Genomic DNA, 27,785 nt, shown 5'->3' with positions numbered 1-27,785 from the left:
ACTGTAGTTGTTAGTTATGTTTATTGTGTAAATCTTGCTGACAGCCAGTTCAGAGGTTCAGAGAAAAAAGTGTATATTTGAATTAGAACAACTCCTTCCATGTTTACTTCAACTCTCATATTATTTGGAAGTTAGAGTCTTGGTTCCTCAAAACATGCTGAGATATTAATGTTGTGTGTGTATGGGTTGTCTGACTCCTTTTAATGTTGGTGCTAGATAAATGTATGCATGCTGTAAGTTTGGCATACTTCCAGCTGCAACGTTTGTGTGACTGTAGTTGTCTGGCTACTTTAATGTTGGTAATGTGGTACTATCTGGTGGTTGAGAAACTTATAGTTCGAACCCTTGTCAGCAGAGCTGGGATGGTCACGTGACAGAGTTTGGTGGGAGTTTGCGAGTGAAGATCGTCAACGGGTGTCCTACAGCAGCAACAGGGACCTTGCTTGAGCTCTCACTTAACGTGTGTGTGTTTAACAGTTGTATTTGCCAATAAAGATCGTTTTAGACAATAGGTGCAGGAGTAGGCCATTCGGCCCTTCAAGCCAGCACAGCCATTTAATGTGATCATGGCTGATCATCCCCAATCAGTACCCCGTTCCTGCCTTCTCCCCATATCCCCTGACTCTGCTATTTTTAAGAGCCCTATCTAGCTCTCTCTTGAAAGTATCCAGAGAACCGGCCTCCACCACCCTCTGAGGCAGAGAATTCTACAGACTCACAACTCTCTGTGAGAAAGTGTTTCCTCGTCTCCGTTCTAAATGGCTTACTACATATTCTCAAACTGTGGCCCCGGGTTCTGGACTACCCCAACACCCGGAACATGTTTCCTGCCTCAAGTGTGTCCAAACCCTTAACAATCTTATATGTTTAAATGAGATTCCCTCTCATCCTTCTAAACTCACAACGTGTGAATTACTACAGTAGGAGATAAATGCATGCTTGCTGCAGGTTTGAAATAGCATTCCCTCCCTGCCATTTCCCCAAGAAAAAATAGAGGGATGTATTTTTCAATTTTCATAGTACCCAAGAATAAGTGCATTTGTCTTTGTATAATCAAATTGCCAAAGCCTAAGATGGAGCACGGGAGGGAAAGGCAGATGAATGAGGAACTGACATGTGTACAAAGAGGCATTAAAGCTAAGGTTCAAAAAGATTAATCTCTGGATAAATGCCTTTCACGTGAATGGTTTCCAAACTGTGGTGCAACCATCTTAGTTTTGGAAGCATCAAGGATGCATGGGAGCTTTAATAATATATAAATAAGTTATGAAAAAGTTTATTTTAAAAGTAAAAAATAAATATATTCTCTCTTTTCAACTTCACAGCAGTTTTTGTTTTTAAAATTCTCAGTAAATTCAAAATAAAATTAAAAGTTTGTTTCTATTTTATTTCATTTCAGATTTTTAGCATCTACAATATTTTGCTTTTGTTTTGCTCACTAAATTCTCTTTGAAGTTAACTGAAATATTTTTAGATTTGAAAATGTATAAATTATTTCAAAACAAGAAGCAGGAAATGACAAAAAAAAAAAAAAACTTGAATCGAGTGGATTCAACTGAATCATGTGTGGTTTCAGTTTAAAACTAGGTTTTAATTAGTCAACAAGATTATATCCAAAAGTGTAAAGTAAAACCGAGGCAGCCTGAGCACTACTATTTTAAACCAGACTATCAAGAGAAGAGTTTGCTTTGTGTGCTCTTGTCCTGCATATACAGTAGTGAATAACATTTTATATAGATAGATAAATACTTTATTAATCCCCTCAGGGAAATTCAGATGTCGTGCACATACCAAAGTATTAGGAGACTGCTTGAGATGTTTCCATATCTTTTGTAACTTGTGGACAGGTTCTTGCAAAGTTCAGAGTATTTTATTAGTAGTCCTAGTGATTCTCATTCTGTGCATGGAAATAGGATCAGTGAGTTACCTTTGAAATGCTAGTCTGAACTTTTCTCAATGACTCATGCGACAGGAATTTGCATCAGATCCAAAGCCCAGTTGTAGAATTGGGTCAAATTATCAGACTTTATTTGGGACAGCAAGAGAGCTAACTTTATTCCTGGGTTTGACGGAGCTTGTTGGGAAAAGGTGGGAGTTTCAGCTATATATTGTATGTATATTATACAAATATTGTATATTTATTTTTGTGGTGTGTTTAATATGCCTGTAAAGCAGCAGCAAATAAGAATTTAATTGTTCTGATTCTGGTGCATATGATAATTAAACACTCTTGACTCTTCTATTCATGATCTAACTGAGAAAATGAAGTTAAATTTATGGGTATCATTCTGTAAAGCATACATATCAACTATTCAAATATAATACAGTCACAGATATTTTACATTTCGGCATTCATTCAGGAAGATCCTTGCTTCCAATGTCAATATTGGCAGAATTCGTCCAACACTTCTTGATTTTTTATTTTACATAGTGGTCTTGAATAGATGAAGCAAAAAGTGCAAGAATAAATTTAGAAATTAAGAACACATTCCATTTATAGCATTTTATGTAATAAAAGTTATACCCAAGATAAATTTGATAGCTGCCTTAGTGACGAGAGAAAAAAAAAAATTAAAGTGCACAGAATTGACATTTGTAAATTAATCGATAGTCAAGAGTTATTTGTCATCTGTCCCAAAATGAAACAATTAAATTCTTACTTGCAGGAGCATAACAGATATGTAAACATATTGTGTGTGAAAGAACTGCAGATGCTGGTTTAAATCAAAGGTAAGACAAAAATGCTGGAGTAACTCAGCGGGACAGACAGCATCTCTGGAGAGAAGGAATTCTGAAGCAGGGTCTTGACCCGAAACGTCACCCATTCCTTCTCTCCAGAGATGCTGCCTGTCCTGTTGATTTACTCCAGCATTTTGTGTCTTACCTGATGTAAACATAGTACTCTGTAAATACCGTAATAAACAAAAAGTTTAGTATATTTAAAAAAAACAGAAATAGCGCAAAGCCAAAAACAAGCACGATACAGGGTACAAGGAGAGGGTTGGATTATTTTCTCTGGAATGCCAGGAGTTCAAGGGAGACCTATCAGTAAGAATATATACTTATGAGAGACATGAATAGGGTAGACAGTCAGAATCTTTTTCCCCCAGGGTGGAAATGTCAAAGACAATGCAAAATAGGTGCAGGAGTGATCTGTGATCATGGCAGATCATCCCCAATCAGTACCCCGTTCCTGCCTTCTCCCCATATTCCTTGACTCCGCTATCTTTAAGAGCTCCAAGTCCCTCTTGCAAGCATCCAGAGAATTGGCCTCCACTGTCTTCTGAGGCAGAGAATTTCACAGATTCACAACTCTCTGGGGGACGCTCTCCTCCACCGGGGTCAGATTTTCCGTTTGGCGACATCTCCCGTGCTGGGCCGGCCAGCTTCCGGTCCCTCTGAAAATTGTGCCCAGTTGGAGATTTCCGCCAGTCATCCTCAGCTCCAGTAAAGACGAGATGACGCAAGAAGGGGCGGACCGTCCCGGGGAGTGACAGGAGAAACGACCAATTCACATGGCGCAGATTGGTAGGAGAGAACGATCTGCTCAAAGGCGGTTTTTAAGATTTTTAAACCTCGCTAACTTTTACGATAGACCACTGATCGGAATGAAACTTGGTGCACTCACATCACAGAACGGAGAGTGAACTGGCGAAAAATCCTAGCGCTACACGTACCGTTTTTGCGCAAATAGAAAGACTATGCAAACCGGAAGAGCACAAGATCAGAGTTTTAGTTATGTTTCAATAAGATTCCCTCTCATCCTTCTGAATTCCAGTGTATACAAGCCCAGTTGCTCCATTCTTTTAACATATGACAGTCCCACCATCCCGGGAATTAACCTCGTGAACCTACACTGCACTCCCTCAATAGCAATGTCCTTCCTCAAATTTGGAGACCAAAACTGCACAGGTGTTGCCCTGTACAACTGCAGAAGGACCTCTTTGCTCATATACTCAACTCATCTTGTTGAGTATAGGAGCAAAGCAAACATGCCATTAGCTTTCTTCACTGCCTGCTGTACGTGCATGCTTACTTTCAGTGACTGATGAACAAGGACACCCAGATCTCGTTGTACTTCCCCTTTTCCTAACTTGACACCATTCAGTTAATAATCTGCCTTCCTGTTCTTGCCACCAAAGTGGATAACCTCACATCTATCCACATTAAACTGCATATTCCCACTCACCCAACCTGTCCAAGTCACCTCATGCATCCTCCTCACAGTACACGCTGCCACCCAGCTTTGTGTCATCTGCAAATTTCCTAATGTTACTTGTAATCCCTTCATCTAAATCATTAATGGATAGTGTAAATAGCTGCGGTCCCAGCACCGAGCCTTGCGGTACCCAACTAGTCACTGCCTGCCATCCTGACATGAGGAATGGCTTTAAGGTGAGAGGGGGAAAGTTTAAAGGAGATGTGTGGTTGCCTGGAATGAGCAGTGATGGTGGAAACAGATACAATAGTGGCAGTTAAATAACTTTTAGACAGGCACATGAATATGCAGGCGATGGAAGGATATGGATCATGTGCAGTCAGATGAGATTAATTTATATGGCATCATGTGCAGCACAGACATTATGGGGCAAAGGGCTTGTTCCCATGTTCGAAGTACTCAATGATACCTGGAATGCAATTTAATTCAAAAATTCAACTGATTGTTCTAAAATAACATAACACAATCATCTGAAGAATCCGGGCATTCCGTCCTCCAGCTCGCAAATTAGATATCTTACTCCCTCTAAATACAAGTCACAAGTCATTAATTATTTGAATTGCATGTATGACTGGTTGTTGTTCTTTGTAGAAGTTTATGTTCTCTGCATAGCAACAGATAACTGTGCCTTAGAATTACTTACTTGGCAGAAAAGTATACAAACTCATGAATTAGGCGTGGGCCATTCAGCCAGCTCCCAAATCTGCTCTGCCATTTCAAAATCAAGGCTGACCTGATTGTGACCTCAATTTTGCATTCCTTTGAAGCCAGTGACCGTTCCAAGCCCTTGCTTGTTAAAGGTAGACAAAAGTGCTGGAGAAACTCAGCGGGTGAGGCAACATCTATGGAGAGAAGGAATAAGCAAAGTTTCTGGTCGCCTATTCCTCTCCACAGATTCTGCCTCACCTGCTGAGTTTCTCCAGCATATTTGTTTCCCTTGCTTATCAAATATCTATTTGCCCATCTTAGAAATATTTGAAGACTCTGGCTCAACAGCACTGACAAAAATGTCCCACAAAACTCAATCCTGAGAAAAACAAATTCAATGCATGACTAAAATGGAAAAAAAAAATGACACCTGGTTAGAGATTCTCCCACCACAGGAAACATCTTCTTCACATCCACCCTGTTAAGACCTCTAAAGACCTCATTAACCAGGCATGCTCTCATCTTTCTAATTACTAGTTGATGGAAACCTGATCTCTCTCATGAGACAACCTGCCCTTCCCAGGTATTTGTTAATTAAATCTCTGAATGCTTCCAAAGTATTTGCAGTCTTTCTTGAATAAAGAGACCAACAATGTACTAGATGTGCACATTGTACATTATTCTAGATGTGGTCTCATTAATGCCCGATGTAAGTGAAGCTTAGATAGTTAAAATCATAGTCATACAGCATGGAAACAGGCCCTTCAGCGCAACTTGCCAAAACAGGCCAACATGTCCCAGCTACACTACCCTAAATCTGGAACTTAATTCACCTGCTCTGGGCAAGAGACTCTGTGCATCTACCCGATCTATTCCTCTCATGATTTTACACACTCCTATAAGATCACTTCTATAAGGTCCCAGCCAACTCAACCTCTCCCTATAAATCAGACTCTCGAGTCCTGGCAACATCCTCATAAATCTTCTCTGTACCCTTTCCGGCTTGACATCTCTCCCATAACATGGCACCCAAAACTGAACACAATACTCTAAATGCAGCCCCACCAATGTCTTATATGCATACAGAAAGTATTCAAACCTCTTCACCTTTTCCACATTTGGTTACGTTATAGCCTTATTTTGAAATTGATTAAATTACTTTTTTATCATGTCTACACACTATACCCCATAATAAATCGAAAACAGGTGTTTAGAAATGTTTGCAAAGTAATTCAAAAGAAATCACTGAAATATCACATTTACATAAGTATTCAGACCCTTTACTCAGTTGAGGCACCTTTGGCAGTGGTTACAGCCTCAAGTCAATAGACAATAGGTGCAGGAGTAGGCCATTTGGCCCTTCGAGCCAGCATCGCCATTCAATGTGATCATGGCTGATCATCCCCAATCAGTACCCCATTCCTGCCTTCTCCCCATATCCCCTGACCCCGCTATCTTTAAGGTCTTCTTGGGTATGACATTACAAGCTTGGTACATCTGTATTTGGGTAATTTCTCCCATTCTTCTCTGCAGATCCTCTCAAGCTTTGTCAGGTTGAATGGGGAGGGCCGATGCACAACTATTTTCAGGTCCTCCAGAGACATTCGATCAGGTTCAAGTCCGGGCTTGGCTGGGTCACTCAAGGACATTCACAAACTTGCCACTCCTGGGTTGTCTTGGCTGTGTGCTTTGGGTCATTGTCCTGTTGGTCAACTGATCAAGATCCTGCGGCAATATTTCACAATCATTGTCACTATCTGCAATATCACCCTCTTTTGTATAATCTGCAAGCTTGCCATGCATGTTCTCATCAGAATCATATAGATATAGATGTCAAACAGTAATGGGCCCAGCCCGAGGCACACATTAGTCACAGGCCTCCGGTCTGAGAAGCAACCTTCCATCATCACCCTCTGCTTACTTCCATGAAGTCAAACTTAACCCTTTAAAAAAAAAGTAAAAGTGTTGGAGTAACACAGCAGGTCATGCAGCATCCCTCTGGAACATGGATAGACGGCGTTTTGGGTCGGCACGTTTCTTCACGCTGATTATGGGGAGGGGAATGTGTGAATGGGGGAGGGGAGAGAGAAGCTGGAAGAGGGGTAGGAAAGGATAAAGCTAGGAAGATACGGGTGAGGGAGATTCACAACATTTCTAAAACTGCTGGAGGAACTCAGATGGTCAGGCAGCATCTGTGGAGAGAAATGGATAATGACATTTCTTCAAAACAAGAGTCCCAAACTGAAACATTGCCTGTCCAGATGCCGCCTGACCCACTGTGTTCCTCCAGCAATTTGTTCTGTTCTTATTTCCAGCATCATAGTGGTTCTGAATTTGTTTACACACCCAATCCAGACGCTCAATCTCCGAGAACTTTTCCATTTCGGTAGAGATTTCGCTTTTCTTTCTAAGTATCCGCTCCTCATTTCATTTCGTCGTGTTGAAGTACACGTTTTTAATCAAATCCTTCTCCCCCCCCCCCCCCCCCACCACCCCCACCCCCAAGTATTTCAAAATAAACAGGCTTCCATTTACATGTCAGCTTCCAACGACTTAAGCCCAGGGAGCCGTTGGTGAGAGGGGGAGGAGTACCTGCGCTGTAAGTATAAAATACACCGCGGGGCTTGTTTCCACAGAGGCCCAGGGAGCCGTTGGTGAGAGGGGAGGAGTACCTGCGCTGTAAGTATAAAATATACCGCGGGGCTCGTTTCCAGAGGCCCAGGGAGCCGTTGGTGAGAGTTTCTTCACTGCGACCAAATCGCCAACGTTCCAGAGAAGGAGTCTGGGGGTGAATCTGGGTTCAGAGGAAGCCTCTGATTGGTTTACATTTTTACATTTCTGCTTTAGGTTAAGGATTCTGGGAGTTAAGGGAACAGTATTATTAGTAAAGTTTAAGGATAAAGTTTTGTGTTTAATTTTTAATATTTAAGATCAGTTAAATTGGGAGTAGGATATGTCGGTGGAGATTGGCCTCGTGGTTTGCTCAGCCTGCATCATGTGGGAGATCAGGGATATGGTCGGTGTCCCTGGTGACTACGTTTGCAGAGAAGTGTGTACAGCTGCAGCTCCTGGCAGATGCGCATTGACCCATTGGAGCTGCGGTTGGACTCATACTGGAGCTCCACGACGCTGAGAAAGTCGCATCATAGTGGTACAGTGAATTGGTTTACACCGCAATCCAAAAGGACAGAAGGGAACGGTGTGGCCATAGTCAGCAAAGATTTAGGCAGGTAGTGCAAGTATCCCCTGCCTCATCTTCATCCTAAACAGGTATGCCATACACGTACTTTGAGGGAGATTGCTCATCAGGGAATGCAGCAGCAGCCACGGTCATGGCACCATGGGTGGCTCTGCGGCACATGAGGGGGGGGGAAAAGGGTGGAAGGGCAATAGTAATAGGGGATTCAATTGTCAGGGGAATAGGCAGGCGTTTCTGCGGTCGCAAAAGAGAGAGGCAGGGTATGTTGCCTAAAATGCAATGGTCAGGATGTCACTGAAGGTGCAGAACATTCTGGAGGGGGAAAGTGAACAGCCAGTTGTCAGTGGTGCATATTGGCACCACGAAAAGGTAAAAAAGGGCCACTTTTCCTACAGGATGTATTTAGGGAGCTGGGAGATAAACTTAAAAGTAGGCCTGAAGGTAATAATCTCTGGATTACTACCAGTACCCACGGGCCAGTCAGAGCAGAAATAGGAGGATATTGCAGATGAATACGTGGCTTGAAAAATGGTGCAAGGGGGAGGGATTCAAATTTTTATGAACCAGTTCTGGGGAGGTGGGACCAGTACAAACAGGACGGTCCAGGGTGACCTGGGCTGGGAATGGAACCAATGTCCTTGGGGGGTGTTTGCTAGTGCTGTCGGGGAGGATTTAAACTAATGTGGCAGGGGGATGGGTATAAGAGCAGAGGGGCAGGGGGGTGTAAAATGAAGGTAGAAGCAATAGGTAGCAAGGTGAAAAGTAAAAGTGGCAGGCAGACAAAACCAGGGCAAAAATCAAAAAGGGCCACTTTTTAACATAATTGTATAAGGGGTAAGAGCGTTGTAAAAACAAGCCTGAAGGCTTTGTGTCTCAATGCAAGGAGTATTCGTAATAAGGTGGATGAGTTGAACGTGCAGATAGCCATTAATGATTATGATATAGTTGGGATCACGGAGACATGGCTCCAGGGTGACCAAGGCTGGGAGCTGAACATCCAGGGATATTCAATATTCAGGAGGGATAGAGAGAAAGGAAAAGGAGGTGGGGTAGTGTTGCTGGTTAGAGAGGAGATTAACGCAATGGAAAGGAAGGACATTAGTTTGGAGGATGTGGAATCGGTATGGGTAGAGCTGCGAAACAATAAGGGGCAGAAAACGCTGGTGGGTGTTGTGTACAGGCCACCTAACAGTAGTAGTGAAGTTGGAGATGGTATCAAACAGGAAATGAGAAATGCTTGCGACAAAGGCAAAGCAGTTATAATGGGTGACTTCAATCTACATATAGATTGGGTGAATCAAACTGGCAGGGGTGCTGAGGAAGAGGATTTCTTGGAATGTATGCGGGATAGTTATCTAAATCAACATGTAGAGGAACCAACGAGAGAGCTGGCTATTTTAGACTGGGTATTGAGTAATGAGGAAGGGTTAGTTAGTAGTCTTGTTGTGCGTGGCCCCTTGGGCAAGAGTGACCATAATATGGTTGAGTTCTTCATTAGGATGGAGAGTGACATTGTTAATTCAGAAACAATGGTTTTGAACTTAAAGAAAGGTAACTTTGAGGGTATGAGACGTGAATTGGCCAAGATTGACTGGCAATTAATTCTAAAAGGGTTGAGGGTGGATATGCAATGGAAGGCATTTAAAGACTGCATGGATGAACTACAAAAATTGTTTATCCCAGTTTGGCAAAAGAATAAATCAGGGAAGGTAGTGCATCCATGGATAACAAGGGAAATCAGGGAGAGTATCAAAGCAAAGGATGATGCGTACAAACTAGCCAGAAAAAGCAGCATACCGGAGGACTGGGAGAAATTCAGAGACCAGCAGAGGAGGACGAAGGGCTTAATTAGGAAAGGAAAAATGGATTATGAAAGAAAACTGGCAGGGAACATAAAAACTGACTGCAAAAGTTTTTATAGATATGTGAAAAGAAAGAGATTAGTTAAAACAAATGTAGGTCCCTTGCAGTCAGAAACAGACGAGTTGATCATGGGGAACCAGGATATGGCGGACCAATTGAATAACTACTTTGGTTCCGTCTTCACTAAGGAAGACATAAATGATCTGCCGGAAATAGCAGGGGCCCGCGGGTCAAAGGAGGTGGAGGAATTGAGTGAAATCCAGGTTAGTCGGGAAGTGGTGTTGGGTAAATTGAATGGATTAAAGGCCGATAAATCCCCAGGGCCAGATAGGCTGCATCCCAGAGTACTTAAGGAAGTAGCTCCAGAAATAGTGGATGCATTAGTAATAATCTTTCAAAACTCTTTAGATTCTGGAGTAGTTCCAGAGGATTGGCGGGTAGCAAACGTAACCCCACTTTTTAAGAAGGGAGGGAGAGAGAAAACGGGGAATTACAGACCAGTTAGCCTAACATCGGTAGTGGGGAAACTGCTAGTCAGTTATTAAAGATGGGATAGCAGCACATTTGGAAAGTGGTGAAATCATTGGACAAAGTCAGCATGGATTTACGAAAGGTAAATCATGTCTGACGAATCTTATAGAATGTTTCGAGGATGTAACTAGTAGCGTGGATAGGGGAGAACCAGTGGATGTGGTGTATCTGGACTTCCAGAAGGCTTTCGACAAGGTCCCACATAAGAGATTAGTGTACAAACTTAAAGCACATGGCATTGGGGGTTCAGTATTGATGTGGATAGAGAACTGGCTGGCAAACAGGAAGCAAAGAGTAGGAGTAAACGGGTCCTTTTCACAATGGCAGGCAGTGACTAGTGGGGTACCGCAAGGTCAGTACTGGGACCCCAGCTATTTACAATATATATTAATGATCTGGATGAGGGAATTGAAGGCAATATCTCCAAGTTTGCGGATGACACTAAGCTGGGGGGCAGTGTTAGGTGTGAGGAGGATGCTAGGAGACTGCAAGGTGACTTGGATAGGCTGGGTGAGTGGGCAAATGTTTGGCAGATGCAGTATAATGTGGATAAATGTGAGGTTATCCATTTTGTTGGCAAAAACGGGAAAGCAGATTATTATCTAAATGGTGGCCGATTGGGAAAGGGGGAGATGCAGCGAGACCTGGGTGTCATGGTACACCAGTCATTGAAGGTAGGCATGCAGGTGCAGCAGGCAGTAAAGAAAGCGAATGGTATGTTGGCTTTCATAGCAAGAGGATTTGAGTATAGGAGCAGGGAGGTTCTACTGCAGTTGTACAGGGTCTTGGTGAGACCACACCTGGAGTATTGCGTGCAGTTTTGGTCTCCAAATCTGAGGAAGGACATTATTGCCATAGAGGGAGTGCAGAGAAGAATTTAGGAGATTGAGAGGGGATCTTATAGAAACTTACAAAATTCTTAAAGGGTTGGACAGGCTAGATGCAGGAAGATTGTTCCCGATGTTGGGGAAGTCCAGGACAAGGGGTCACAGCTTAAGGATAAGGGGGAAATCCTTTAAAACCGAGATGAGGAGAACTTTTTTCACACAGAGAGTGGTGAATCTCTGGAACTCTCTGCCACAGAGGGTAGTTGAGGCCAGTTCATTGGCTATATTTAAGAGGGAGTTAGATGTGGCCCTTGTGGCCAAGGGGATCAGAGGGTATGGAGAGAAGGCAGGTACGGGATACTGAGTTGGATGATCAGCCATGATCATATTAAATGGCGGTGCAGGCTCGAAGGGCCGAATGGCCTACTCCTGCACCTAATTTCTATGTTTCTAACACACTTCGAAACAAAGTTGCAAGACAGGAACACTGAACTTTTCACTGCTGCAGCAGGGAGGGTAGGTGCCATTGGATTTTTTTTAAAAGAGGCAGGGCAGTGCTGGAATCTTACTTTTGAGAACGGCTTCAGTTCCATTGGAGGAGACGGGTGCATGGTGGAATATTGGGTTGGGGGATCACACCATTGGGGGAGCAGACCCAACGGGTCTGCACTTGGTCTAGTACATAACTAAAACTCTGATCTTGTGCTCGATACGGTACGATAGCGCTACGATTTTTGCCAGGTTCCTCGACGTTCTCCTGTGCTGCGAATGCAATAAGTTTCATTCCAATCGGTGGTATATTGTAAAAGTTATGGAGGTTTTAAAATCTTAAAAACCATGAAGATTCCTTATGTCAGTGTCACGCAGATTGGTCTCTTCTCCTGTCAGTCAATGCCACGGCCTGGATGGCGACACCCCTTCCTGCTCCACCGGCGGCGGCCTCTCCCGCCTCACTCACAAATTCCTCCTCACAGTAACTTGTCTATCGTTCTCCAGAACTAGGGTCAGTGTTTCAAGATATGCAAATCGGGCCTCAAGGACTGGTTGCAGGAGGAATTTCTTTATTCAGTAGACTGCGAATCTTTGGAATCTCAACTCCTATACTGAATATGCAAATATAATCAAGAGATCAGATCTTGACCCGAAACGCCACCCATTCCATCTCTCCAGAGATGCTGCCTGTCCCGTTGAGTTACCCCAGCATTAGGATTCACGAAATATTGGAATCGAGTGAGTGAAGGTGAATTGAACGCAGATCAGTCACAATCACGTCATGGGCAGAAGCAGCCAGTGTTCATGTTGCCTACTCCTTTTACTGAACCATTTATCCCTGGGGAGAGAACAATCCATTCCCTCCCTCTTTCAGTTTTTTTTTGTCCTATAGAAAATAGTACGAATGGTGGGAATTATCTTCATAGCCGTTATCAGGCAAATATACTTCATATCTGTCATCACGATGGTAGACATGTGTCAACTTCCCTATTAAAATGGAAAACTAAAACCACAGATAGAACAGTCAGAATAAGCAAAAGCATTCTTGCACTACTCAATTTTACATGCTCAAAAAACTTTAAACAAATATGTTGCATTTATCCATATATGGAATTGTTGAAAAATATATCAGGTTTAATTCAATTTTCCAGAGGTAACAACATTTGAAGAGGCTCTCGGGATCGGTTTCAGACTTCTTTAATTCTTAGAAACAAATTTCCATTGAATATGACATTTTTGAAAGAAAAATTATTTTAGAACTGATATTCCCTGCGCAAGTATAAAACTTATTATTTAGAAGACACTTTAAGTTATTTGTTACCAATAAAAAAAAAATAAGCATTGTAACCACAATTGGGGAGAAAACCAAAAAATCATTTTACTCATAATTTCTTCCCCCCCAAACATTTAATAATATTCTCAGCAGGCTCGCTGATGATTCTCCTGAGGCAGGTGCTGTAAAATTGTGCTCTTTTCAATTGTATTCCATTGTATTATTTGGCACAGTGGCATTTCAGAAAACTCTTTCAACGGTTCATGCACCTCAAGGAAAAAAAGGGCAATGCTAACAGATAAAGAATATAAATCCAAAGCTATCTACTTGTGAGTCTGTGGCTCAATTATTTGTGACCACAATATGCCAGAAAGTTAATGTCCTCTCAGAATAATTATCTTATCCAGTAGAATTTTCATTCACTCAACACTTTCTACCAGTCTCTACTATTTCTCACATGCATCGTTCCAGCTATAAATATATACTTTGACAAAATACATATTTTCAAAATTACACAATATTTCACACCCTAGGCATTATGTTGCTATGTCTTTGATGGTGCCATCCCTCTTAATAATGATGGATCATCACAGTTTACAATTCAATGCAACACTGTGCATTTTAGCTCCTATAATAACCCCTGCATACATAGACTTTCTTAACAGCAGACATGCAAGGCTGTTGTGTTTAGATTAACATATGGACCAAATATTTCACTCCAATATCACATTTCCGCTTATTATGATGCCTAAACTCATTGCACGTATGATTATTTGTTAAGTCACTGAATAGCCAGTATGTACAGCAAAGTGTAATGAAATGCCAAAATATCTCTCAATTTGCAAATCTTTGCCATGCAATGCCTGTAGTTCAATGTCCTGAGCTGGACGATAGGTGGGTGCTGCCTTCAAGGAAGTATTTAAGTCCATTAAGTCCTTGGTTGTATAGATACTTCATGTACCAGTTCCACACCTTTCCCTTAAAACAAAGCAAAATATAGTCAAAAGGAATTTCATTTGTAGTTCTGTCACTGGATAAATAGGAATGCTTGGATATAATGTTCCACTTTATAATTATGGTACTTACAGGTTGTTTATTTAAAGATGATATGATTTATGTGGCACAGCTAACTAAAGTGAACTTGAATCCGCAGAAATTAAAACGCAAACCGATATTAAACATTTAAATTCACCTAAAGGCAAAGGGGATTTAAAAGGCCACTAAAATAAGGGATAATGAAGGGGAAAATTAGTTTTCAGGCAAAGTTGAAGGACGAAAACTGAAATAGATGTACGGGTGAAAGGATGGGGTAAAGGCAAATATGAACATTATCTTGAGAAGTCCCTGCAAGGTCATTGTGCAGCCAAAGTACTTGTGAGGTGTAATTAGAATGCAGGATGCTAATTTATGTGAAATCCCACAAATCTAAAGGGAATTAAATAAATAAATACAACATTATTGGGACAAATGTTAGCTGGGAAGTATGGATATCTCTTCTGGTCTTGTTTTAATAGGAACTTAAAATTTAAGCTCGGATTAGAGGTCATTGATCCAATACCTGTTTCTTGTTATACATATGCTATTATCTGTCTTGCAGAATACTACCAGCATTTTCTGTTTTTATTTCAGTTTTCCAGTGAATGTATTTTCTTGCATTCAGAAAACCGAATGCAGGTTGGATGACTGCTTTGCAGAATACGTCCGTAAGGATGACCACATGCTTTTCAGCTGCTTGACACAAATTAGGATGGTACATATAGTGACAAGAGATGATTGAATAATGGCCAGTGCAGTGCAGTTAGAGGAGAAAATGAGGAATACTCAGGTCGGACAGGGCAGTGAAGAAATAATTTTAAAGACATCTGGAAATGTGGAATACATTATTGATTTAAATTGAAAAGAATCATAACTGAATCTTTATAACTGAAAGCACAGATGGATTGCAACGTTCACTTCCTCATCGACATTCTAGGAAACTTTTAATTAGCATACCTGTATTGCATGTAATCGCTTCCTTCCATTCGGCCAACCCTGTAAAAAAGTTTAATAGTGGATTTATCATGGGTGAAGTTACTAACCGCCTCCCAAGCAAAAGTTTCACATTGACAATGCTGCAAATTCTACAGACCAACTTACTGAAATGTACAATATAAAATCAGATACAAAAAACAATTCAATCATAAACATTATGATAATGACTCCCGATTGCTGTATTTAGTTGAAATATAGAAGTAACACAAGTTTTAACTCTGCTCCTGTGAATTATAAAACACAAATAACTGGTTACAAACTTTACCCTCAATTAAACTTAAAAAACAAGTCAACCCTCAAAATTATGATAAAAACCAAACAGCTGGTGGAATGGGTCGACCAGCATTTGTGGAGACAGAAGGATAATTGAATTTATGGGTTGAGACATTGCTTTACTTAATCAAATTGAAAGCACAAATGATCCTGCACAACTCAAAAAAACAATTAGCCTGACTATCTTGGACTTTAAATATGGCATGGCATTCAACATTAGCATCAGAGAGCTAACTGTGAGGATAGAAATATCAACAGAGCAAAAGGAGAGTGGCTAATTTAGGCAGAGTATAAAGTACCTAGAATATCAAATTACGTCATGCAAAGATCAAATATGGAAAATAAGACAATGATTTCATCTGTGCATAAATGTGCTGGGGCTCAACAGACTAATATGCGAAGGGGACACTGAAGGAAAGGAAGCAGTTAACAATGTTTACAGACAGAAAACATTGTTCCTCTTTGTTCTAAAATTTGTGTTGGATAGTATTTCTTGACTACTTTAACTAGGCTAGTCTGCAGTGCTCAACCACATCTCCTTTATCAACTTAGATGACAAAAAAAACAGTAGTTTTCCTCCTTTCAAGAAAATATAGATAAATATTAAAAATAAAACTTGTTTTGCTCCATGATAAGGAAAGAAGAAAATCACATGTACAGATCCAATTTTAGATTTTTTTTTTTTTTTTTTTTTATCATCTTTTCTTTTTTATTTTATTTTTATTAGAAGTACGGTAAATTACAATTCTACACAACACATATATCTTAATACATTTTTAGTACCGCTTCATTTTTTTTTTTTTTTTTTTTTTTGAGCTTTAAGAAAAAGGTAGAAGTAAGGAAAGTAAAGAAAGTGCAAGAGAGTCGTGCAGTGCAAGAGTGTAAGGAAAAGAAAGCCCCTTAGGAAAGAAGTTAGAGAAGGAAGTAAAGTGAGAAAATAGACCCTAGAAAAGAGAGAAAGAGAAAATAGAAACAATCGCTCTATTATAACATTAAACTCCGCAGAAAGGGGACTACCAACCAAGTCTGTTTTTGTTATTTTACCTCCCGTTACCAGGTCCCAATTTTAGATTAACTCAGGGTTCTTACAACCATAAAACAAACTAAACAAGGTTATTCCAAGATAATGCTGGAGCTGCACTAAAATAAACATAATAAAGCTATATTAAACAGGTATATTTTGGCATTGATTCTCTCAATTCCTTGCCTTTAAAGCCTTCCGTTCTCAATTTGTATTTACCTTCTGGATAAAATTAATGGCATGTCCCATGAGTGCTGGATGATTAACAACAGTAAAGCTGCTCTTGGAATCTGGGATTTTTGTTTGCTCCAACAGATGGTCCTCAATCCCAATACTCATCAAGCGAATATCTTGCACAAAGTTTCCAGATGTCCATAAACAGCTGACTGCAACTCTTACAAATGCATTGAACTGTTGAAATATTTTTCTGCTCACCTTCAAGTCAGGGTACACCTGGAAAACAGTGGAACAGATATCAATGTCCCAAGTCATTAAATGAGTTATCCAGATTTCAACTTCAATTAGAGTTCTAATTGTATTTGAATATTTTCACAACTTGTATTCAGAGCAAGTACGAATTACACAATTTATGGAAATTCAACGTTATGCAAATTCTCACATACATTTTAAAACAGTTGAATCCGCTGCTAATACTAAATGTTTCATGATATTCATTAATGACTGGATATAGTATATTCCTTTAATTTAATTATGGGAAGTGTTGGGGTGAATACTGATTAAATGAAATTGTTAGCAAGCATGTAGAGAGATACATGGGTTGCTGTCTCGTTATGCCACAGAATAGATTTTTAACAAAAATGCAAAATGCGACAAGAGGTAAAAGTTCACACTGCACAATACATCATCAATAACAAGTCAATTATTTATGCAAGATCACAAAAAGCATGAGCAGGAATAGGCTCAGTCTCTTGTGCAGGTTCCACCATTAAACAAGATTAAGCTGATCTTCTATTTCAATATATGCTCTTGCTTGATTCCACTAATATCCTGAAATCTTATCATTTTTCATCACCCCTTATTTTGAGATCAGATTAATTAATCAGGGAAAATACTCTCCTTGTATCTACTCTGTTAGGCTCAAGTATTTTGCTTATTTCAATAAGGTCTCATTTTCCAAAATTCTGAAAAATAGGCCTAGCCTACTTAAGAGAGCTTGATAGGGCTCTTAAAGATAGTGGAGTCAGGGGATATGGAGAAGGCAGGAATGGGGTACTGATTGTGGATGATCAGCCATGATCACATTGAATGGTAGTGCTGGCTCGAAGGGCCGAATGGCCTACTCCTGCACCTTTTGTCTATTAATATCTTCTCATATAACACACAATTACACTGTAGATTGACGATGCATGTGAACCAATCACACATAAGCCAGCATCACTATAACACTTATACTAACACTCGTTTCCGGCACTGCCAGACTGAGCAGTTAGGATGTACTGACAACCTATCGTCCTTAACGCTGTTAAGTTTCAGTGCTGATTAAAGATGTGTTTAAATCATACACTGTATCTGGTGCTTGTTTACATGGTGTCAGAAGTGGGATTCGAACCCACGCATCCAGTTGAACCACCCAAAGCACAGGAATGCAATGGACTGCAGAGTGGTGGACTCAGCCTGGTCCATCACAGACAGAGCACTCGCCGCCACAAATGTATCTCAATGATGCATTGCCTCTACAATTCAGCATTCATCATCAAGGACCCGCCTTCTTCTCATTGCTACTGTGAGGCAGGAGGTACAGAAGCCTGAAGTTCGACATTACCAGGTTCAGGAACAATAACTTTCCTATAATTATCAGGTTTTTGAACTGACCCTAAACCTTAATGCTACCTTGGCAACATAACATTGCAGACCACTTCTTGCACCACCATGGAATTGATTTCTAATTGGGTTTTGCACCAAGTCTTGTTTTTTTGTTCAGCCTTTTTCTTTGCACTCACTTTTAGAATTTGAATAATTTATATTTCACTGTGTTATCCGAGTCAATGTGCCTTGATGCTGCTGCAAGCAGTATTTTCACAGTACCTACACCATCCGAGTTGTGCATATCATAATAACTTAATTTGACTTAACTTGGTCAGCATGCACTGTACTCCTATAGCAAGTTTAGTCTTATTTTGAAAGGAAAGGAGAAAATACTTATGTAGTGGTCGCATCAAGACCCTATATAATTGCAGCACAACATCTTTACTCGTGTGCTCAAACCTGTGGAGCCGACTTATCAATGTTATTTAAAACCAACAATAAATTATAGCACATTAGAAGAATCCAGCGATATCAATGTTTTGAAAATATCCTATTTTTGACCCTCCTTACGCCGTTTCAACCATTCGCTAATTTAAACTGCCAACTTCTTGACACTCCTTCCTGACACTCCTATCTCCCTTCTGATGCATTCAGGTTCCACTTGCGTCACAATAATCTAAAGCCTTCCCGCTGTGATTAAGGTGCTTTATCCTCCTAGTTCAGAAATCGTTAGAATGTGGCACTGGGAGAAATCTCTTGGTTACTACCTTCAAGATCATGCTCTATAACCTCTTTCTGATCCTCCCCAAAATCTACTCTGGAACCCTATCTCTTCTTCCAGTTAATTTATCAGTTCCAATGTACCACAATGGACCAGGACCACAAATGGTGAATTCCTGGAATCTCTCATTTCAGGATGCTTTGTTGCCTTTCAGTGACATCTTTGACCCGGGCCACAAGGAGGAACATATCCCTCAAGCTCCAACTGTGGTCACAGACTGTAGCTACTGAATGCCATGTGGTCTCCCAATCTTCTTCCTCCCCTCCTGCGTGCTACTTAAAGTGCTATGTTTCCAGCTCTGGCTGCACTTCACTGGGGAACCACTGTCCTCAATGCTATCCAAATGGGAAATTCTGTTAATGAGCAAGACTGACTCATGGGACTCTTGGACCACCTGCCTACTTTCTTTGCCAGCCAGGTCATCAGTTTTTCTTTTGCCTGTAGTTTTCAAATACAATATAATCATCATCCTGACGACACTATCTACCAAATGCTAGTTATTCCTGCCGTCATTATTTGCCGTCCAGGTCGACTGAAGACCGAGGTCGATCGGACCAATCCAAAATGTCAACAATTCCTTTCTCTTCAGGGATGTTTCTTGACCCACTGAGTTCCTCCAGCTGTTTGTGTTTTGCAGCAGAGGTGTCCATGGTTTCCTATGCATAATCTACTTGGCTGAACTAACTTGCTAATAAAAATACAATCGCTATCTCCTTGCCAAAATGTACTTCTGCTGTATGGGTAACCAATTAAAAAAATTAAAATACATTGTTTCCAATGTTGAAAATAATGCAAAGTGGCAGATTAATGAATAGGGTAACAAAAGAGGATAAACAAACAGCTGGTCTCTCAGGAATGATTGTTAATTATAGAAACATTAACAAAATTTGCTAATCTGCTACAAGCTTACTGAGCAACAAGGAAGTAAAGATAAAAAGGGTGAGAGAGATAAATCAAACAAATGAATTGAGACAGGAAATAGGCCGCAAATAAATATGCTTTTTGCTAAATGGAACCACGTTTTCTTTATATTTAAACCAATAGATCAGCCCTGATGGAATAGCGGAGTAGACTTGATGGGCCATAAGGCCTAATTCTGCTCCCATCTATACATAACTAAAGCTGATCTTGTGCTCTTCTGGTTTACGTGTTTTTCTATTTGCGCAAAAACGGTACGCGATAGCACTATGATTTGTCGCCAGCTTACTTACCATGCTTCTGTGCTAGACCGCACTGATTGGCCACGTCCGCAGTCAATTGGCTGGAGGTCGCCATGGTGAAGGAGTGGCGCTGCCACCAGAGGCACTGTGGCCGCGCAGTACCTGGTGGGGAGGGAGGTGCCGCGGGTCAAGCCCAGGGACTGGGCCCGGACTGGAGCCAAGGCCGAGCCCGGGGACTGGGCCTGGGCTGGAACCAAAGACGAGCTTAGCATCAGGGACGATCCCGGAGATGAAGTCGGGGACTGGACTGGATCCCAGGCGGCGGCTGAGCTGAGGGATGGAGTTGTGCCCAAGTCTGGGGCCTGGTAAAGGTGTACCAGCGCCTCGGGGGCCAACCGCTCGCCACGATCCTGCAGCACAGCCTCCGCTTCCTGCTCTGCGGGCAGCTCTGGCACGGCCGCCTGCCACCCTCACCCCATCCCCCAGCCCAGCTCCGTTGAGCCCCAGGTCTTCAAGTGCTACGGCCATCTACAGCCAGGGCCGGGCCGAGTACGAGAACCAGGACGATTCCTGCTGACGCTGCTCTACGACATGGGTAGGTGCTGGGGCAGGGAATGGGAGTGATGGGAGGAGGAAAATGGGGAGGAGGGAGATGGGCTGGGAGATGGGCTGGTAGATGGAGATGGAGGGGGTGGCAGCACCGAGACACCGTGGGTCCCCGGATGGCAGTGTTCCAGTGGTTCCTGCCTGCAGGCAGGGACACCTAGAGTGGCCCTAACGCACCACACCATTACACAGAGAGAGCGCCGCAGCCCGGACCACAGCCTAGCCCCTGGGTTTGCATTGGGGAGGGCCAGGGCCTCCAGTGTGACAGGGCCCACTTAGTCTAGTAACATGAATTTATCCCGTAAGCCTAGGTGGACTGTGCATGTGTTCAGCGAAACGGTCACTGAGTCTAGGTTTTGTCTTGCCGATGTATACGAGTCCACATCGGGAACATTGGATGCTGTAGATGAGGTTAGAGGTACATGTAAACATATGAATTCGTGTGGAGTAAAAGCTCAAGCATGATATTATTGAATTGCAGAGCAGAAACAAGAGGCTAAATAGTCTATCAGTTTCTATTTCTTCACAGAAACATTGCAATGCAATTCTGAAGGATTTAGGTTTGTAGTTCTCAATGGGATCTTTATCATATCCTTACATTTTTGTTTGGATCCAAAGACTTCAAAGCTACCAGATTTGCACGATATCTGAAAAAAACCCCAAAAGAATAGTGTTTAGCATATTTGTATATAATTTGTACAACAAAGCTGTGACCATAAAACTGCAGATCATAAAACTCCACGATCGATTTGAAAACAAGTCAAATAATTTTTATCATTCAAGACAGTGTTGAGAAAAACAATCCAAGGTTAAGAACGCTATCCTTACTCTGGTAAAAAGTAATTGGCCCAAGCAAATGAGTAAAAAGTGTTGACGTTTTAGACTAATGATCATTTATTTGAATGAATGACATCAGTTTTAATAAAAAGTAATTGGCCTGAAACATTATCCTAATATCTCTCTCTGCAGGTGTTATTAACCTTCCTTACTATTTCCAGTACTTGTATTTTTAGATGTCAAGGTTTGCAACATTTTGTATCAAAGGAGCTCTCAAAATTTGATTTAAAATGGGCATTTTAGTGACAATCAAGGAGAATAGGGAAGTGGAGAGGATTTGGGATAACATTTTAATTTGCGGGCCAATTGACAGTGGATTGTAAATAAAGATGTGATGTACAAGGCCAGGGCTGAAAAGACTGCCAGAGATGGAGGAAGGAGATGTAGGACTGGAAGAGATTAAAGAAAAAGCCATGGAAAATTTTAAATGAGATCTATTTACAAAACTTTGGTACCTAAATAAAGAACTGCAGAACTATAACCTGTCAAAATATTATCAATTATTGGCACCAATTATCGGGTTGAGCTAGTAACATATATCAATTTCTATATCCAGCATCCTCTCTTTCATAATGTGAAAAGGAACCCCAATTATATGGCCTTCTTTGTTTTTTATTTAATGGTACCTGCATGTCCTAAGCTCGATGCTATTCAGAGTCCTATCCATCATAATTAGCCCTAGTCTTTTATTTTGTAAATTTCTTTTGATACTGCTATTGATGTCCATATTTTTCTCTACCATCTTTTAGGTTTAAGATAATTCCCAATAATTTGCCTCACTTAAGCATGCGGTTTGTGATCATCCACCCATCCATTGTTTGATTGTTTTTCAGCATACTTAGGGTGTACACTCATAAATTACTTAATGTTGAAGGCAGAAGGGAAATGTATATTAAACTAGCTTTGGTGATTGAAGGAATCTGCAAACGTGGAAAATATTGCTGATTCGCCATTTCCAAGTTCAACTAATAAAAAATGCATTTAACAAAGGAAGAACTGGAGAGAAAGGAAGGGTGTGTCCTTCTGTAGGATATACATGTTTCAAGCACAAGGAATTAACTGAGCAAATCGTAATGTGCGTTAATCAAAATTGCCAAATAAAATTCTAAAGAAATCGAGAAGGGAAAGTAGTTTTTGATAGAAAAAACACAGAAAAGGTTTCAACTAGAAGTATGCAAAACCACTTTGTTCACAAACTAATTAAAAATTCCAGGTTATAACAGTCTGGAGGAAATATATATAATTAATGGCCCTGTCTAAGTTTAGGTTTTATGGCAGCTTCAGTAGTTCTTTGTCATCAAGGATAAATTGCTACCACTCTAAGTTTTGAGGTAGCCAATGAGGCTGATGCAAGGACCAACAACTCCACCACACATGACTGACAGGACAAGCGACTAATATGTGTGGTGGTGTGTCATTTCTACTGCTTATGGAGGGGATTCCAATGCTCGGCTTCAAGGCTATCAATACAACCAGAAATATTCCTTCTTCACTTTGAAAGATTATGAATCTGAGGTTCCATCGGGTCTATGGGGATGTTGCACTTCAAAAAAGCTTAGAACATCTAAAAACCTTCTGCCATGCAAGAGCCCAGAGTTGAACATCTGTTTTGCAATTCTGCAGTGCCCGCCTAATGTAACCAAATTCCAAATGAGAGCAAATAGGACCTCAATACTGGGGATGTTGGAAGGGAGAGGACACTGACATTGGTTTTACTGAACCTTCCAATGAATTCAGAGGATTTTGTAGAAGCAATGTTGATGGTATCTCTCCAAGGACTTGAGATGGCTACTGCAGGTAGTTTAGGTATGAGAAGCATGTTCTTCGGTTTGTTTTATGTGGGGGGAGGGGGGAGGGGATCGGGGGAAACTTTTTTTTCCAAGTTCCTACCTTCCCGGAGATGTGATCAATTTTCGGATCACATTCTCCGGGCTCTGCGGCCTACCATCGATGGAGCTGGAAGCCTCCTCGGACTGTCGTGAGCCCCACCGCGGGGCGCGGACTTAACATCGGAGCGGATCCCTTGCCTGGGATCGTTCCCACCGCGACCACCGTGGACTTACCATCAAGGACTCGCAGTCTCGGGAGAGGCTAGTCGGGAGCTCCAACACTGCAGAAGGCTCGACCAGCCCCGACGCGAGGTTCGATCGCCCGGCGGGGGGGGGGAGGGGGGAGCTGACATTCCCCTGATGCAGGAGCTGCACGCCTCGATGCAGAGGGACCGAACGCCGCCGGCTACGGGAGTCAAGATCGTCCCGTCAACGGAGTGCTCAAGGCCCCCAACCGAGGAAGAACAAAAGGACTTGAACTTTATTTTGTGCGTTTGAACTAAATGTGTTTTTGAGTGATTTGTTGCTCTTAATTGTATGACTGACCTGGCCAATGAAATTCGTCGTATATTGCAAAACATACTTGGCGAATAAAGTGTGATTCTGATTCACAGACGACAGTGTCTAAATAACAAGTGATAGGTGGAGAGAATTTCAACACTACCAAAAATGAAACAAAAAATAATTACCAATGATGGATTTTTAGAGCTTCCTGTCCTACTTCTATCCATACATATTATTTTATATATTATTAATTTATGTTTTTAGTTACTTCATACATATTACTTGTATATGTATATCAGTTGTATGTATATATATGTCTGTATGCATCTCTAAAAATTGTCTGGGGTATTATTATTAATTAATTAATTATTAAATATGGAAGAAGGGTTTAGGGAGAAGGGGTGAGATTTTTGAGTTTGTAAAGAAAAAGTGTTGGACATTTAAATTTTGCTTTATGCTTTTCATTGCTTTGCAAATATTGCCTGGAATGTCCAATTGTTTGACTATTTCGATTTTGTTTTTGTTATTTATTCCTATTTATGTCTTTACTTGTTCGGAACAAATAGACAAATAAATAAATAAATAAATACAGCACAGAAACAGGCACTTCGGCCCACAGAGTCTGCTCTGACCAGCAATCCCATAAACTAGCACCATCCTACACGCTAGGGACAATTTACAATCTTTACTGAAGCCAATTAACCTACTAACCTGTACATCTTTGGAGTTTGGTTGGAAACCGAAGTACCTGGGGAAAACCCATGTGATCATGGGGAGGGCGTACAATTTCTGTACAGACAACACCCGTTGTCAGGATCGAATCAGGGTCTCTGACGCTTTAAGGGAGCAACTCTACTGCTGCTCCACCTTCCCACTGTTCTTAACAATAAGGCATAAAGCACCATTTTAGAAACTACTTGTAATAAGCTACATTTCAGACAAGTTTTATCATTTAAAAATTGGAATAACAGAAGGCATTTTGAAAGCAAAGTTTGACCTGAAGGGTCAAGGGAAAGATAGTGAGATGATAAAGTTCCATATTAATCTTTTGACGTTAGTGGAATTACGCAAAACACTGATTTCCATTGCCATTAAAGTATATCGTTTTATCTGTACTACATATCTGTTATCTGCACTCTTCCATAGGAAAGCACAGTTTTTGATACTTATTTGTAGCTGAATGGTGATTGCCGTAAGCTTGTTGACTATTAAGGTGAGCAAATCTCCAACCTGTGCAAATGGAGTGAAGAGTATTCAGGATTAGATTATCAGTTGGAGTCAAGAGTTAAAAGTGTTTAATTGTCATATATTCCAGCAGCAGAACAATGACATTCTTCTTTGTTTTAGCTTAACAGGCCTGTAAATGCAATAAGACAGCTAAATATATTATAATCAAAAATATGACATTTATAACTGCAACACTAGGTAACCATAATAGTGCAAAACCAAAGTCCACAGTGCAACCAAAGATACAGTTGTGAGATCATAATTGCTGAGGTTAGTACTGAGTAGTGTTTAATGGCTATATTTCTGATCCATGAGCCAACGACAATTCCTAAATTGTCGCCCGCACTCGTAATGAAATCTGGTTAATGTTGAATTAACCAAATTCGTGATCTCTTGAGTTTGTACGGTTTTGCAGTGTTACATCTCAGGTAGTGTCTCTCTTCAACGGGTTAATAATAGGCAGCAAAAATAAAATTAAATCTACTCATTACATTTGTCATTTCTGAAATTACCCTTATCAAGGGAGCACTTATCATTCACTCTTATTTGAGACAAATCAATTTCAGTATATTTCTCCAGCAGAAAGTTAAAAGAAGCAACAATCCACCAAGTTACCAAAGTAATAAGAAAATATAAAGAGCCATGAGCTAATTTGCAAATCATTTCTTTGGTCTCTGAAAGCTCAAGATATGACCTCTCTGGTAGATACATTTACCTTTAATAATAGTATGGTAAAACTAGGTATAGTATGTGTATTTCACAAATATTATGCACCAATGGATGGGAGACAGGAGATCAAGTACTTACCTGTGCATAATATAGCACAGCTGATTTAAACTCACTGATTCCAAACTCAACAGCGCCGGATAGAAGATACCATCAGGTGGCATAATTACCATGGGTAGACTATATTTCAAATACATATCTGAAACCTGAGAACAGAATACCATAAATCTATTAAAGAAAAAGAAACATGCAGTGAAATTAAAAGGGAGGATAGATTTCAATAATGTATAGCATGAGCTATGGGAATTGTGAAAATAAATGATGAGGGAATGTAAAATGTTGGTTTTCACAATATTCTACGTGAATCACCCAAAATAAATGTACAGGTTCATAAAGTAATTGGGATAGCCAATGGAATGGTCACCTCTATCGTTTGAGGATTTGAGCTTATTTGTGCAAGTCATGTTCAAATTTTATAGTACCGGTGAGGCCACATCCGGAATAGTGTGTACAGGGCTGATGGAGGCAGAGTTGGTCAAGTGGTTGGGGACTTCAGGCAAATAATTGGTGTGGTTAGGCAGATGATTGGTACAAGTGTCAAAAATGAAACTGAAGGGAGGCTTATAGTACATGTAGTAACAATGGAAATTTAAAGGCAGCATTTAGCTGGAGGATTGACCCTAGAATCCCCAGCAGTGGCCACAAGCAACAGAAAGCCACATTTAAGTTGCACTTCATATGCACTGAAGAATTATGCATAAGTGAGAATTGAAAGTTGCATATTGTTTGACTACATTGTTGGTTTGGTGCATTGGTGCATCAAGTACACTAAAGGCCAACAGTAATTATGTCCCATGAACTATGAATTGGATTTCCAAATCCTAAAAATTGGACACCACATTATGAAAGCAACCTGTGCAATCGTCTGCACCATCTTCTGGTGGTAGACATGTACTACAGGACGATCTACGTAATCTACCAATGTAGCCTCTCAATCTCCATGATCCATTTTAAACACAAAAAAATCACTGCATTCAGTGCAGAAATTGGCAATTCAAGACAATCTAAATTAAATATTTAAAAATAAATCAAAGTTCATGTAGGAGGCCACTCAGTCAAATTTGTCAAATAAAAACAATCCAATCGAACCAGCACTTGACCCATAGCCCACTCGATCATAGCCCCTAATGTAGAGCTCCAGGATTTCAGGAAACAGGTTTGAGACCCTTATCAACCTTTCTGTGCAGAAATAAAACGTACCCATTTCCCCTCAAATCATTCTCGTATGGCTTTAAATGTTACCCTTGTTATTGACCCTTTAGCAAAGAGAAACATGCCCTTCCAGCATGGCTCCTCAATTTTATGCAATAATTAAGTCAGCTCAGTTTGTTTAAGTTTTGTTGTTGTGCAAGTCTTGTTATGCAATAATTAAGTCAACTCAGTTACAAAAACCACCCCAGCCTATTCAACCTTTCCTCTTAGCTACAATTTTCCACCATCTTTACCATCTCTCCACAGTACATGCACCTTCCTTGTAATATTATGACCCGAACTTTACATCAGATTCAGTGGGTGGCCAAACATACCTTGTCTACCACTCTAGCACAACTATCTTGTTCTTATATTCTATACAGTATATACAATCTCAAATTAATGTTATCTTTTCCTGCCGTTAATCTTACCACTCTTTGAACAAATCTGCTTCCTCTACATTGAAAAATACATTCAAATAATCCAATTTCACTTTGAACTTCCAATTTATCACATTCACACGGCTAGAATCAATCTAAATAATTAATTTTAGTCTTGGAAAAGCTTTGGATGAGTTTATGGCATAGATGAAGTGTGAAAATTTGTGCATCAATTTTAAATCGCCTAAATTGTGAAGAAACTTTTCCTCGCTCTGTTTAACTCCAGATAAAAGTCAGGATCTCAGTCAGAGAATAACAAATGCACCAAATCACACAAAAT

General features: G+C 40.7%; 1 protein-coding gene across 2 annotated transcripts in view; it reads right to left on the bottom strand.

Annotated features, from left to right (window-relative positions):
- Window positions 1–12,960: 12,960 nt before the first annotated feature.
- Window positions 12,961–27,785, bottom strand: part of cenpi (centromere protein I) — a 47,942-nt gene continuing 33,117 nt past the window's right edge. For both annotated transcript variants that reach the window (XM_055643685.1, XM_055643686.1), the window contains exons 16-20: window positions 25,896–26,020; window positions 21,290–21,338; window positions 16,597–16,830; window positions 15,045–15,083; window positions 12,961–14,030 (exon numbers count right to left, since the gene is read on the bottom strand). In XM_055643685.1, the coding sequence (XP_055499660.1) occupies window positions 13,923–14,030; window positions 15,045–15,083; window positions 16,597–16,830; window positions 21,290–21,338; window positions 25,896–26,020 (555 nt within the window). In that variant the 3' untranslated portion in view covers window positions 12,961–13,922. The remainder of the gene's footprint in view (window positions 14,031–15,044; window positions 15,084–16,596; window positions 16,831–21,289; window positions 21,339–25,895; window positions 26,021–27,785) is intronic.

The sequence above is a fragment of the Leucoraja erinacea genome, chromosome 12, assembly GCF_028641065.1.
Source record: "Leucoraja erinacea ecotype New England chromosome 12, Leri_hhj_1, whole genome shotgun sequence".
NCBI lineage: Eukaryota > Metazoa > Chordata > Chondrichthyes > Rajiformes > Rajidae > Leucoraja > Leucoraja erinaceus.
This window is presented reverse-complemented; position numbering and strand designations above follow the sequence as displayed.